The following is a 13,474-nucleotide window of genomic DNA, read 5'->3' as shown; positions in this document are numbered from 1 at the left end:
TGCCGGCCCCACAGCCACAGTGGGCTTGCTTCCTTCTGGGCAGCACTGGGAGGGGTTTTGGGGTGCCAAGAACTCCACGTCCTTCAAGTCAGCCCAGCCACTTGCCGGGTACTCGTTTCATGGGCCACCTTTGTTCTTGACAGTTGCAGGGCTCCTGGTCTGGTGTGGCCTGACCACAAATCCCCAGGCCTAAAGGCTCCCCAACCACTGCCTCAGAGTAGCTGGGGCCTCTCTGATGTGATTCTCAAGTGATCTGTGGTAATTCCTTGGGGTGTTTTTTTTTCTTTTCTTTTTGTACTGGGAATGGAACTCGGCCTTGTGCTTGCCATGCAGGCACTGTGCCACTGAGCTGTGTCCTGGCCCCTGGGCTGGAGCCTGCCATCCTCCTGCCAGACTCAGGGACAGGTGTATGCCACCAGCACTTGACTGGTTTTGCATTTTTACTGTATTGCGGGGCTTATGCTTTTTAAACTATTGTTTTTATAGGATAAAAATAACTTACCAGAAAGGCTAAACAGAATATCAAAAATGAAAGTTCATGGAGAGGTAAGCGCTTGAAAGTCTGCTGCGCAAGGTGGACCCAAACTGGGTCTCCCCCAGCCTGCACGCGCCTTTCCCAGAAGAGCAACTGGCTGCAGAGCAGAGCTGCCCCCGTGGGGCTCTGGGTGCTGCCTCAGTGGACTACTTTTCACAGCAGTTTTAGGTGTTTTTTTTTTCAATGGATACCGGGGATCAAACTCACGACCACCTGCTTGCAAGGCAGGTGCTTATGCCAGTGAGCTAAATCCCCAGCCCCAGCAGTTTTAGGTTTTACAGAGGAATTGAGCAAGAAGTATGGAGAACTCTGGCTTCGCCTCGCTTCCCCGGTGGTCCATCATCTGCATGTTTGGGTTCCTCGGCACAATGACAACACTGTGTGGTCACCGGAGCCCCTACTCGTGCTGGGGTTGCGCAGTCACTGGTTTTGACACGTGTGTGGTGACGTGTGCCACACCTGTTCACTCCCCACCCCAGCCCCGGTGGCTCACTGGTTCCAAATGACAGTCAGGGCATCCAGTCCTTTGGGCATCCACTCATCTCTGTGCCCACTGCAGGGTAGGTGTGACTAGAGAGTGGGGCTCAGGCAGGAGGTCAGCCTCTGTTCCAACCCTCTGATTGCCTCGGTTTGCCCTCAGTGGGACAGGGGTGAGCAGCAGCACCTGTGAAGGTGAGGCAGCCCCCTGGCAGGGAGGCATGGGATTCTTTCATCTGTCTTACCCCACACCCTTACCTTGGCCCTGTGACCTGTCAGGTGCTTAGGGGTTTGACCCCTGGCTCCTAGCTTTGTCCCCAGCACTTCCTGCATCCCCTGGCATCCTTGTGGCTTCTCTAACTGGAGACTCCAGGTGGATGTCCTGCCCCAAGGCTCCACAGGAAGAAGCTCACATGCTCCTGCCCCAGAGCCTTTGCATTGCCCCTACCCAGCTTGGAACAGGCTTGTCCCACTGCCCACAGTTCAAGATTGGTCAAGCAAGCAGGGGTGAGTGGCACCGGCATAAAGCCGGTGAGGCTTTATGCAGAAGGAGGCAGGAGGGTTGGAGGGCGATGCAAAAGACGACTGGAGAAGGGTGAAGGAGTGTAGACTGAGGACGCTGTCGGTCATAGGGGCCCTGTACAGGGCAGGCACTGGACCGGCTGCCGAGCTCTGCGGGCCGCTTGTGCAGGCATCAGACCTTCTGGGAGTGAGAGCAGTGCGGTAAGCTTCCCGCGTGCAGGAGATGCCAGGTGGGGGCAGCATCTTGTTCCATTTCTAGCTCCAACTCTGCTGGAGCAGTGACAGCCGGCAGGGCGTAGTGTGGATCGGGGTGCAGCTCTGTGTTGCAGCGTTCGCCTGGGCACCTAGCCCTGGCGTACCCCAGCACTGTGACTGTTGGCTGTCACCCGAGACGAGTCCCTGCACCGTGCCGACTCGGATCTGTCGTCCGTCTAGGGAGACTTTCTGAGGGGGAAGTCCACAGGTGGCCGCCCACCCGGAGCAGACGTCCGGGTACCCCGCACCCCAGCGACTGGGTGCGGCGCAGGTTCGGGGTGCGCGTGGAGAGTCCAGTGCGTGCTCGCTGGCCGGACGACGAGGTCACCCCGAGGCCTTGGCGCGGCTACGGCTGCGCGTCACGACACGGGAGCTCGGAGCGCGCGCCGACCTCTGCGCGCGGCGTTCACGGCTGCGCGGCTGGGAAACCCGCCCCTCGCCAGAGGACATTTGTCTGCGCCCGGCCACCGTCCGGTCCGCGCGCTCTTCCGCCCTGCCCACGTGGTCGGCTCGGTGCGTCTGCGGCGCCCTGAGCGGGGTGGACGGGGCGACCCTTGGGGGCCTACGCGCGGGCGGGACCGCGGCTCCCGAGCACAGCACCTTGGGAGGGGCAGGGGCAGGGGAAGGGCCCCGCAGGTCCGGGGTCAACTCGGGAGTCAGGACGTCGCGGGTAGGGCAGGGGCACCGGGTCCCGAGGAGGTCGGAGGTCAGAGTACGCCAGGGGTTCGGGAGATCGAGGGCCGGCTCCCGCACCCCGCTGCACATGGGCGGCCCTAGCCTGCAGGCCGCGCTGCTGAGAGCCTGGGCACGGTGCACGGCGCGTCCCGGCTTGCGCGCCCGCTGGTAAAGACCGGGCGTCAGCCCCCCCAGTGCATGCCCCGGCCGCCCCCTGCAGGGGCCTTTCCGAGCGTCCGGTCCCCGTGGAGGAGCGGAGGTGGGAGCTGGGGTGGGCTTGAGCCGCTCGGGGCTCCGGGGCCTGACTCCCCGCGCGCCTGCCCGCCGTGTCTCCCTCCTAGGCTCTCCCTGATGGCGGGGAAGGAGGCGCCCCCCGCGCCGGCCGCGCCCCCGTCGGACAGGAAGGCTCGTGGGGCCCGGGTCTGGGAGGAGGCGCAGAATCCCCCCAAGAGAGTCCGGGGCAGCGAGGTCGAGGAGCAGCCGCGAAAGCTGCCCAAGCGCAAGATCGTGCTGCTCATGGCCTACTCGGGGAAGGGTTACCACGGCATGCAGGTGAGACTCAGCACCCCGCTAATGCCAGCTTCACAGGGGGGCCTCAGAGAAGAGTCCGCCCAGGAAAGGGGAAGCAGAATTGGTGGCCAAGCTGGCAAGGGTTAGGTTTGAGTCCAGGCCGCTTTCATCAAGCCTTGCTTAGTGAGAGACCGTGGGGGGTTTGGTTAGCACAGCACCCGAAGTGTCTCCCACGGGTGCCCGGGTTGGCTGCGTGCCTGTTCCGTGTGTGACCCTGGGCCAACAGGCAGATTTGCCTGGATTCTTCATCAGTCCCAAGAGAGTGCTTGCAGTACCTCCCGGACAGGTTGAGCCAGCCAGGCCTACTAGTAGGATACTTTGGGGGATGATTCCGCCCACATGGGGAGCATCACGTAGACCTGGACAAGCAGGCACCCTTTCGATTGTGCATCTGGCACCAACAGGACCCTTTCCGCATTGGAGCCCACCAAAGCAGGTGGACCTTGCTCCTCTTCTGGTCCCTCCTGCAGAACCCCCTCCTTCCTGGTTTGGACTTGCAAGGATCCTCCTGCCTCAGTCTCCGAGGTTTCATGCTCTTTGAATTTCTGTGTGTATGGCCCACAGGACCAAGTTCCCTGCTGTAAACAGGTGCTCACTGAAATGTTAGGAAGATAACTGTGTAATCTGCCTAGGAGTATGAACAGTTTTTATCCTATGAATGACACTGGTAACAAAATAGTTCACATTTGTTTCACCTTCAGAAAGTAAACGCTGTACTGAGGACTGAACACAGAGCCTTTATACCAAATTACTTCCATCGGCCTTTACATTATTTGTCTTGAGACAGGGTCCTACTAAATCACTAAGTTGCCCATGCTGGGGGACTTGTGTTCCTCCTGCTCAGCCTCCCAGAGCGCTGGACTCACAGGCATGTGCCACCACTCCTGGCCATCAGACTCATTTCCTGGCAGCTGGTAGACGATGACCAGAGGATAGAAAATGTTTTAGTCTCATTTAGCCGCAAAGGTTAGGTGGAGCAGACAGACTGCTTCTGTTGCACTCTGTGGGTGACTTACGTTTTTTTTGGTATCTGGAATTCAACTCACGACTTTGTGCTTGCCAGGCAGGTACTGTGCTGCTGAGCTCTGTCCCTGGCCCAACTTAGGCTTTTTTGAGAGTAATTCTGATTATATAAGATGGGTGCCGTAGGCGCTGTCTTCGAACTCTGTGTCTCATCAGCTTCTGTTTGTCTTAGCTCCTTGTTAGGGAAGAGGGGGTGGTGAGAAGCTCCCAGCCAGGGTAAGATTCCTGACGGCACTTGAGGAGTGTTCATGGTTTTATACTGGAAGAGCCTGTAAGTTGGACTTTGGGAAAGGCTCCCTTACCAGTCACCCCCCCCCCCCGGGAAGGTCAGCAAGGCGTCACTGTCCCTGAGGTTGGGCCCTGGGTTCTGTTAGGCCAGGCTGAAAGGTGCGATGTGGAGTCTTGTGGACAGAGCTGTCCTCTCCTGGCATGGTTTATTCTGGGTGGCTGCCTGGTGGTTGTGAGAGCTGATGGTCCAGGAAAGGCCTGGACGCCAGCCCAGCCTGCCCAGCAGTTTCCTGCAGGGGATACCGGCAGAGTAGTGGTTCGGGCCTGGGTGCTACACAGGCCTGGTGTGGCTGTCACTGGGCCCCTGGTGTGGGCACTTGGCAGGAAGGGACTGGTGGTTTTTATCACTCAGACTGGCAGTGGAATAGTCTGGTCTTTTCTGCAGAGGAACCTGGGGTCCTCACAGTTCAAGACAATTGAAGATGACTTGGTGTCCGCACTGGTCCGGGCGGGCTGCATCCCTGAGAATCATGGTGAAGACATGAGGAAGATGTCCTTCCAGCGCTGTGCCCGCACTGACAAGGTAGGTGGCATCTCTGTCCCTAGCTCTGCAGGTACCTGCTGAGCTGGCCTACTCGACACCCAGCATCCATCTGTGAGGCCTCCTGGGGTACAGAGGGCAATGGCGGGAGTCAGCCAAGCCTGACCAGAGTCCAGGAGCTGGACCCTCTCAGGGGCAGCTGGAGCCCGGTGCCTGCTGCTGGCAGGACTGTGTTTGCCAGCACTGGCCTGCGCCGGCCTGGCTCCTGCAGGTAGCGCAGTGGCCGTGACCTCTGCTTGAGATCCAGCCACATCAGCCCCCCAGGGCAGAAGGGACTGAGGACACAAAGGCCAGCCACACCGTGCTAGTGCATTCTTTCTAGTAGCCACATTTAAGAAGGAAGAGGTAAACTTGGTTTTCCTAGTCAGCTCTTTTAACCCAGTGTACCTCACAAGTGTTCATTCCCACATGCACTGAGTGTAAAAGTCCACTTCTCGGGTGCATCCTACAGTGATGCTCCCCACTCTCAGCACAGCATCACGCTGGCCTAGCATGTCCACTGTGGACTTGGTTGCTGGGTGTCTGGCGGTGAGGTCCCCCACATCACAAGCCTGGGCCTCAGTGTGGACCGAAGGGCCTGTGTGAGCAGGTGGCTCACTGGGGCTGGAGCTGTGTCAGCTGAGGGACCTGCTAGGGCTGCAGGGCAGCGGGGTGTCAGCCTATAGCTCTGGGGGGCACACTGAGGGCTGGGATCCCAGGTGAGGACCACCGTGCCAGGCCATGATGCCTCTTGTCCAGAAACCTGGCTCATACCCAGTGTCCTGATCCAAGGCCAGGTGAGGCCACGCCAGCTTTGCAGAGGCAGTGGGAGGCAGGTGTGAGTTGTGAGCCGTCGTCCTGCAGCACCCACAGTGGGGAGGGGCCACGGGAAGGAACAGGGGCTGCTGTGGCTCTGAACTACTTTTTTTTTTTTTTGAGAGTCTGTCTTACTGTGTACCAGGCTGGCCTTGACTTCACTGTGTAGCCCACGCTGACCTCGAACTCCCAGAGTGATCCTGCTTCAGCGTGGAGAGTGCTGGGGTTACAGGTGTGCACTGGTACACCTGGCTTCTGGCCACATTCTCTTTTTCATTTTTCCCTTTGCAGCTCTGTTTGGAAGGCAGATGAGAGTAACTGTTGGCTGAGGGAGGGAGCATTTCAGCGAGGCCCCTTGCTTTGCACGTGTCATACAACTCCCACAGCCTCGAGATAGTTCTGTTCCCTGTTTGTGTTTTTGCAACTTGGAAAGACTCAAGGAGTAGAAATTGCTGAGACTGAGTAGGAGGGGCGAGTCCAGCCCTGGGCTGAGCAAACAAGAATGTTTTGTTAGGTTTTATCCCCTCATAAAAGGACTGAATCCAGTCCCAAGCCTTCAGCCCACCCAGAGTCCCCATCACTCCATTGTGGGCCCCCGTCACTCTCTTGTGCCCCCAGGATTGCAGGCATCGTGCTGGGAGTCTGTCCCATGCTATCTCAGAGTCCCTTCGCGGACGTCACACCTTCCTTTCTGTTGGGAGTCAGGGCTCACGTGGGGCTCTGTCCCATCTGGTCCCTCACCACCAGACAGCCCTGAAGCGGAGCCTGCATGGGGGCTGGTATGCGCCAGGCACAGGAACGGGATCCACCTCCCTGCTCTGCTGTCCCACAGGGTGTGTCTGCAGCCGGCCAGGTCGTGTCCCTGAAGGTGTGGCTGATCGACGGCCTTCTGGACAAGATCAACAGCCACCTTCCGTCCCACATCCGAGTTCTGGGTGAGCTTCGTGGTGCACACAGCGGCATCCTGGCCGAGGGCCTCAGGGAGACACGTGTTGCATAGGCCCCACTCCTCGAAAGGTGCCAGGGGACGTGGAGGTGGAGAGGGGCAGGACCTCCCACATCCTTAGGACCTGCCGTGAAGCAGATGGGCACAGAAAGCCTCTTGGCCAGAGCTCAGTTGTGACATGGTGCTCGATTTTGTTCTTTCCTCTCTTTGGTTTTTTTCCAAGATGAGGTTCCCTTATGTGGTCCACACTTGGCTCAAACTCTGGGTCCTGTCTCAGCCTCCTGAGCAGGGGTGGCAGGTGTGTCCGCCACAGCCAGACATTGCCTTCTCTGCCTGGGCCGTGCTTCTTCCTTTGGAGGACTCCTTGATGTCTGGGGGCAGGATCGTGCAGTCGGTGTGCCCAGGGCCCCAGGGCTGCCGTGCAGCCAGGCCTCCATGTGCGTGGCTCCCCAGTGGTTAGTGTGACATGGCATGACACAGCCTGGTGCTTCAGCAGTGAAGGACTCTCTGCCTGCACTTTCAGCCTTTGCGCAGCACTTGTGTCCAGGACCACAGAAACCTTCCAGGGTGTCAAGTGCAGGACAGGACACCAAGGGAGTAGTCGCCCACACAGGTGGGACAGTGTGCACAGAACCTGTGCCGGGCCCCACTGGAGCTGGGAAAGTAGAGGCTGCGAGGGGTGCAGACGCCTCGCAGCAGAGCCGGGTACAGCCTGTCTGGCTTCAGTGTGTACTCTGTTCGTCCTGCACGAGCCCTGGCGGCTTCCTGGGCCCCACCATCAGGGGCATTTTTCGTGGTGCTGGGATTGCAAGCCAGGGCTCTGTGCATGCCCAGCAGGGCTCCGAGTCGTCCCTCAGCCCAGTAGTTCTCGCCTGTTCCAGAAATCTGTGCAGACAGACACAGTAGATGGGGCACTGCCTATAAGTTTTTCTCCCTCCCCTTTTGGTTGATGGTTCTGAGGATTTGATGGTTCTGAGGGCCTGGTCTTAGCTAGGCAAGTGTTATACCAGTGAGCTACATTCTCAGCCCTTTATTTATTGATAGGGTATCCCTGAGTTTCCCAGGCTGGCCTCAAACACGAAATTCTCCTGCCTCAGCCCCCTGAGCTACTAGATGCCTGGTTTGAGTGTGCCACAGATGGCCCAGTCAGTGTCCCCCGTGCTGGAGCCCTAGGCTTCCTTCTCAGTTGCTTGCTTGCCCCTGTCCATGGGCTCGTCTAATTGGCTCTGTTCAGGGGCTTTGGGGTTGTGTCCAGGTGTTGCTGCAAGAAACTGTATCTGCAGAACAGCCTCCGGCTGGTGGCCCAAGGGGTCTCTGGACACCTCCCTGTGGCTCATGATTGTGGGTGTGGTAAGAGAGGCTGGTGGTGTCTCGGCCCCAGTCTTGCCACACCGTGTGTGTCAGAGATCTGGGGTTCACTCGGGCCTGGCCTGTGGGTCCAGAGGTTCGTGCCCCCAGTGCAGCCTAGGCCTCCACGGGTGCTGGTGAGTGGCGCAGCCCACGCAGAGGCCAGGATTCTGCCCCTGGCCCTGCTTACTCGAGCATCTCCTGACCTCCCCAGGGCTGAAGCGGGTCACAGGCGGCTTCAACTCCAAGAACAGGTGTGACGCCAGGACCTACTTCTACATGCTGCCCACCTTTGCCTTTGCGCACAAGGACCGGGATGTGCAGGACGAGACGTACCGCTTGAGCGCGGAGACGCTGCAGCAGGTTAACCGGCTGCTGGCCTGCTACAAGGGCACCCACAACTTCCACAACTTCACCTCGCAGAAGGGGCCTCGAGAGCCCAGCGCACGGCGCTACGTGCTGGAGATGTACTGTGAGCCGCCCTTCGAGCGCGAGGGCCTGGAGTTCGCCGTGATCAAGGTGAAAGGCCAGAGCTTCATGATGCACCAGATCCGGAAGATGGTAGGGCTGGTGGTGGCCATCGTGAAGGGCTACGCCCCTGAGAGCGTGTTGGAGCGCAGCTGGGGCGAGGAGAAGGTGGATGTGCCCAAGGCACCGGGGCTCGGCCTGGTGCTGGAGCGGGTGCACTTCGAGACCTACAACCAGCGCTTTGGTGGGGATGGGCTGCACGAGCCGCTGGACTGGGCGCAGGAAGAGGCCCAGGTGGCGGCCTTCAAGGAGCAGCACATCTACCCCACCATCATCAGCACCGAGCGGCACGAGCGCTCCATGGCCCAGTGGCTCAGCACCCTGCCCGTCCACGACTTCAGTGCCACCGCGCTCGCTGCCAGTGCTGCCGCCGCAGGCTCTGGCATCCAGGTAGGGCTGGGTTTGCAGTGCTGCCACAGTGGGGTGGGGTCTGCTCTGACCGTGACCACACACCCCAATCCCTGCCCTGGTTCCTGCTCCATTGTCCAGTTTTTTTCTTTTAGTTTTTATTTTCTTGAAGTTGAGGCTGATCTTCAACTCATGGCAATCCTCCTGCCTCAGCCTCCTGAGGGGGATCACAGGCGTGTACTACCATGCCTGGCTCCATTGCCCACTATATTAGAATGAGAAAGGTACAGACTCCAGGCAGGGCCTGGTAATAATGTGACGACTCATGGCAGTGTCCTCAGGTGGGACAGTGCTGGCCCTACAGTCCTTCCTGTGTCCCTGTCCTGCAGGACCCCAGCTCCATGGATGGCAGTGACCAGGACACAGACTGAGCCCCTGGGACTGCAAGCAACCTCTTGACTCCAGAGCCAAGGATTCTGGGCCTGCCTGTCAGGCCAGCTTCACCACCTCAGGACCGTGCCGTCTGTCACAGGACAGCCCGCCTTACTCGTCGGTGCATCAGTGTGTGGGCCTTGGTGGCCCAGGCTGGCCTCCAACTTGCAGTGATCCTCCTGTCTCAGCTTCCTGAGTGCTGAGATTTTCTTATTAAATATGTATGTTTATTTAGCTTTTTCTTTTTGTGTTTTTTTGGTCAAGAGGTTGGAACACTGCAGAGCTTGGAACACAAGGCAGGCTCACAGCACAGGAGGCTGAGGTGGGGCCAGGCGGCAGTGGGTGGGGCCCTGGGGTGTCCACTGCTCCCCATTGCCTGCCCAGATGCAGGCTGTGCTTCTGCCCGATCCCGTGCTCCTCCACCTCTGCACTTTCATCCTGTGTCCCCGCAGCCTCATCTTCTGCCAAGGCAGCTTCCTCGCTCTCAGTTCAGGCCTGTACTTGCTTTCTCCCCTCTGCCTGTGCTGCTCTTATAAACAACATTTTTCTTATTTTTTGAGACCTGTTTTTGCTCTGCTGTCCAGAATGGCCCTGACCTACAGGTTCTCCTGACTCAGTCTCTGGAGCAGCTGGGACAATGGGCCAGCCTGCATGCTTGTGAAAAACACTGGTTTTGCGCTTTTTTTTTTTTTTTTGAGACAGGGTTTTACTATGCAATCCCGGCTGACCTCAAATACATGGCAATCTTTCTGCCTCAGCCACCAGAATCCTGGGATTGAGGTATGTGCCACCATGCCTAGGTACACTTATTTTTTAAAGAATGATTTTTAAAAATACAGGTCTAAAAGCTGGGCATGGTGGTGCACTCCTATAATCCCAGCACTTGGGACACTGAGGCAGGAGGATGCTTGCAAGTTTGAGACCAGCCTGGGCTACAGAGTGAGCACCCAAGGCCAGCCTGAACTGCACAGTGACCCTGTCTCAAAAAGTCAAACAAAAAACTGGGACTGGGGATTTAGTTCAGCAGCCTAAGTGCCTGCCTGGCAAGCTCGAGGTTGTGAGTTTGATCTTCGGTACCAAAAAACCAAAACAGACCAAAAAAATCAAAACCAGTGTTAATTTTATATGCAGCACAAGATTCACACTTTTTTTTTTTTTTTTTTTTTGAGATGGGTATCCCTGTGTGTTAGGCTGGCCTTAAAGTCACAGCAGTCCTCCTCCCTCAGTCTCCCTAGTGTTGGAGTTACAGGTCTGCTGGCCACATCAGGTTTAAAAGTTCAGGTTTAAAAGTTACACCCCCCCCCCTTTTTCCTTTTTATCGGTACCAGGGATCGAACTCACAACTGCCTGCTTGCAAGGCAGGTGCTTATGCCGCTGAGCTAAATCCCCAGCCCCTAAAAGTTACATTTTTAACGTGTTAAATTCAGTAACCGGGTGTCCTGGCACCACCTATTATTTTAGAAGTCTGGGAGGTTGAGGCAGGAGGATCCTACAAGTTAACCAAGGACTGGGGGTGTAGCTCAGTGCAAATCCCCAGAACCTCAAGTGTACAATTCTGTGGCCTTTTAGTAAACTCATGAAACTGCAAACATCACACTACCTGCACCTTGCGGGCGCCCTGTGCTTCCCGGCCCCTGGCCCCTGGCCCCCGTGGGTCCGCCTTTGTAGCACGTGGTTTTCTGCGCGTGGCTCTTTCCTCAGTCGCTCGCTAGGCTCACATGGTGGCATGTCAGGTCTGTCCCCTTCCTGGCTGAGCAGTGCTCTGCTGTATGCTATGCCAGTTCCCGACCTCCCTTTGCACGCGTGGGTGTCTGGGTTTTGCACCCTGGGGCTTGAGAACATGCTGTCCCAGCCTCCGAGCGGCCACCACGGACCTACACCACGTGGCCCCTGGACACCTTCCGCTCGCGCTGCCTGAGTCCGCCCGAATTCGCCCGAGCGAATCCACTCCAGTCAGGCACCGGCACAACCCTCTGGAGTCCGTCAGCTCTGCTGCAGCGCCGCCCTGCGGCCTCGCTGGCCTTCAGCCCCGCCTCGGCCCGGGCCCCAGCGTCCAGGCCGGGTGGCGTCTGGCGCCCTCTCGCGGCAGGAGGCCGCACCCGACTTGGGCACCGCGCGTCCCTCCTGCTTGCCGTAGCCGCCGCGCTGCCGCTTCCTGCGCCCGGACCCGGATGCGCCGAGCGGCTGAGGAGCGCTCGAGCCTCCCGCCGTCCCGACGCGGCGGAGCGCGGCCTGGAGGCCACGGTGAGTGGCGGCGGCGGCGGCAGGGCGGCGTCTGGGCGTCGGGCCGGGCCGGGCCCGGCGGGCTCTCGCGGCGGCCCCTCAGCCCGGCCGCCGGGTCGCGTCGGGAGCAGGCCGCGGCGGCGCTTTGTCGCGGGCGGCGGGGCCGCGTCCGGGCGCCTCTGTGTTCTCAGTGGCCGGGACCGCTGCCAGGAGGTGGCTCTTGGTCTCTGCGGGACTCGCGCGCTGTGCCCGGCTGGGGTAAACGTGACGCCACGGGCGGGGGTTTGCGCGCTGTTTGGGTTCGGGTCTCGCCGTGCCGCCGTCCCGGGCTCGAGCGCCCTCCCCCTTTCGGCCTCCCGCGCCGCCGCCCCTCCGGGCGAGAGGACGCGGCCGGATCGTAGCTGGGCCTTTGCGGGCCCAGATCCTGCGCCGGGCTCGCGGCTCCCTGAGTGGCCTCTCGCGGGCCCGCCTCAGCGCGACCCTGGCCCTCGTCGCTCGGTCCAGCGCCCAATCCGGGTCCCCGCCCGGGCGTGCAGCCCGGCGTCCTTCGCGTCGCGCGGGACTCTCGGGGCCGGGGGTGTGGCACCACGGTGGGGTTTCCCAGGCGAGGCCTCGGGCTCCATCCTAGCCCTGCAGAAAAACAGGCGAAACAAAAACCGAAATGCACGGGCCTTGTGATGGGGCTTCGGGTGGTGAGCGCCAGCCGCTGCGTGCTCAGAGCCGCCGCCGCCGCGGGAGGTGCGGGTCCTAGCTCTTCCGCCCGGAGCCCTCCGACCTCCCGTGCGGTGGCTCCTTTGCGCCGCCTCGCGGCCCCTTGCCCCACCCCAGGCTCGCTTTGCTTCTGCCGGGTCGCTGTCCTGGGGGTCTCCTCCGTGCCGCGTTCCTCCTGTTCTGTCGCGCTTAGTACCCGTCATATGTAGCCCGATTTTCCCACTCCTTAGGCTCTGTTACATTCTCAGTGAGTCAGTCTCGGCTGTAGTGAGTGCTCCAACTGATATCTGTAGTATAAGGATATTAATGAAAACTGGGTGGGGGCGCACGCCTGTAATCATTCCAGCACTTGGTAGGCTGAGGCAGCATGATCCTTGCGAATTCAAGACCAGTCTGGGCTACAGAGTGAGCTCAAGGCCAGCCTGAACTGCATAGCGAGACCTTGTCTCAAAAAGATGAAAGAAAACAAAAGAAAAACGATTTCCAGGAGGATTTGGTGGGAACCTCCACATACAGATAGGTTAGTAAAGATTAATCTGGTGTGTGTGTGTGTGTGTGTGTGTGTGGGTGTCTTTTTGAGACACCTGATGTGCTCTTGAGTTAGAACCCTGCTGTTAGGGCTGGGGATTTAGCTCAGCGGCATAAGTGCCTGCTTGGCAAACTTTGAGGTCGTAAGTTCAATCCCCAGTACCCCCCCCCCAAAAAAAAAAAAAAAGCCTGCTGTTGGAAGGCCAGGACTGTCCCGCTGGGGCACGTCTGAGGGGACGTGGTGAGGAGCATGTGGTCCAGCTGAAGGCGGAGTGCTTGCTTAGTTGGAGGAAAGACTGAGCTGCTGGGCCTGTGTTCTTCTCATCCTGGGGTGTGGACTTGTAGGCTTGGCGTCCCACCCAGGACGCGTGGGGCTTCCTTGTGGACCAGCCCCAGGTCTGACCATTGTGCTGTTTCCTGCAGGCAGATCTCCCATCCTCCTCTTGCACCCTCGGCCCGTCATGTGTTAGTCGTTTTATCTGGAAGGGCTCCATCCTTGTCTGATCAGCTCATTTGCCAGTGCCCACAACTAGAAGCTGCTTCTAGACTGTTTTCTTCCCTCCTAGACTCCATGGTTTGTTTTAGGGCTAGAATACTTCGTGGTTGGTGGCCAGTTGCTGGGTAAACCTGTGTGTCTGGTGGGACGTTTTAGTCTCTGGCCAAGGTGAAACAGTGGTGGGCCAGGCTAGGCTTCCCTCCTGAGCCCTGTCCAGTAGAGCTCATGTACCTG

The 13,474-nt window shown here is 59.0% G+C and overlaps 2 protein-coding genes across 15 annotated transcripts in view; both read left to right on the top strand.

Annotated features, from left to right (window-relative positions):
* Positions 1 to 2,149: 2,149 nt before the first annotated feature.
* On the top strand, positions 2,150 to 9,516 carry Pus1 (pseudouridine synthase 1). Of its 2 annotated transcripts, none has more exons than XM_013149055.3 (6): positions 2,150 to 2,302; positions 2,806 to 3,016; positions 4,731 to 4,868; positions 6,514 to 6,616; positions 8,189 to 8,892; positions 9,240 to 9,516. In XM_013149055.3, the coding sequence occupies exons 2-6, from the start codon at positions 2,816 to 2,818 to the stop codon at positions 9,279 to 9,281; spliced, it is 1,188 nt and encodes a 395-aa protein (XP_013004509.1). In that variant the 5' UTR covers positions 2,150 to 2,302; positions 2,806 to 2,815; the 3' UTR covers positions 9,282 to 9,516. The 2 variants fall into 2 exon arrangements, with proteins under 2 accessions (XP_013004509.1, XP_003461214.1); XM_003461166.5 differs by lacking the exon at positions 2,150 to 2,302 and adding an exon at positions 2,325 to 2,632.
* Positions 9,517 to 11,371: 1,855 nt separating this feature from the next.
* Positions 11,372 to 13,474, top strand: part of Ep400 (E1A binding protein p400) — a 103,596-nt gene continuing 101,493 nt past the window's right edge. For 11 of the 13 annotated variants that reach the window (XM_063225438.1, XM_063225436.1, XM_063225441.1 and 8 more), the window contains exon 1: positions 11,372 to 11,526. The gene's annotated coding sequence lies outside the window, so the exon portion shown is untranslated. Of the gene's footprint in view, positions 11,527 to 11,742; positions 11,764 to 13,474 lie in introns of those variants that run through there. The other 2 variants (XM_063225431.1, XM_063225430.1) reach the window with 2 other exon arrangements.

Source organism: Cavia porcellus, unplaced genomic scaffold (genome assembly GCF_034190915.1).
Source record: "Cavia porcellus strain 051 isolate PalLab524CR breed Dunkin Hartley unplaced genomic scaffold, mCavPor4.1 scaffold_16, whole genome shotgun sequence".
NCBI lineage: Eukaryota > Metazoa > Chordata > Mammalia > Rodentia > Caviidae > Cavia > Cavia porcellus.
The sequence above is the reverse complement of the archived record's forward strand: the minus strand, read 5'-3'. Positions and strand labels throughout refer to the sequence as shown.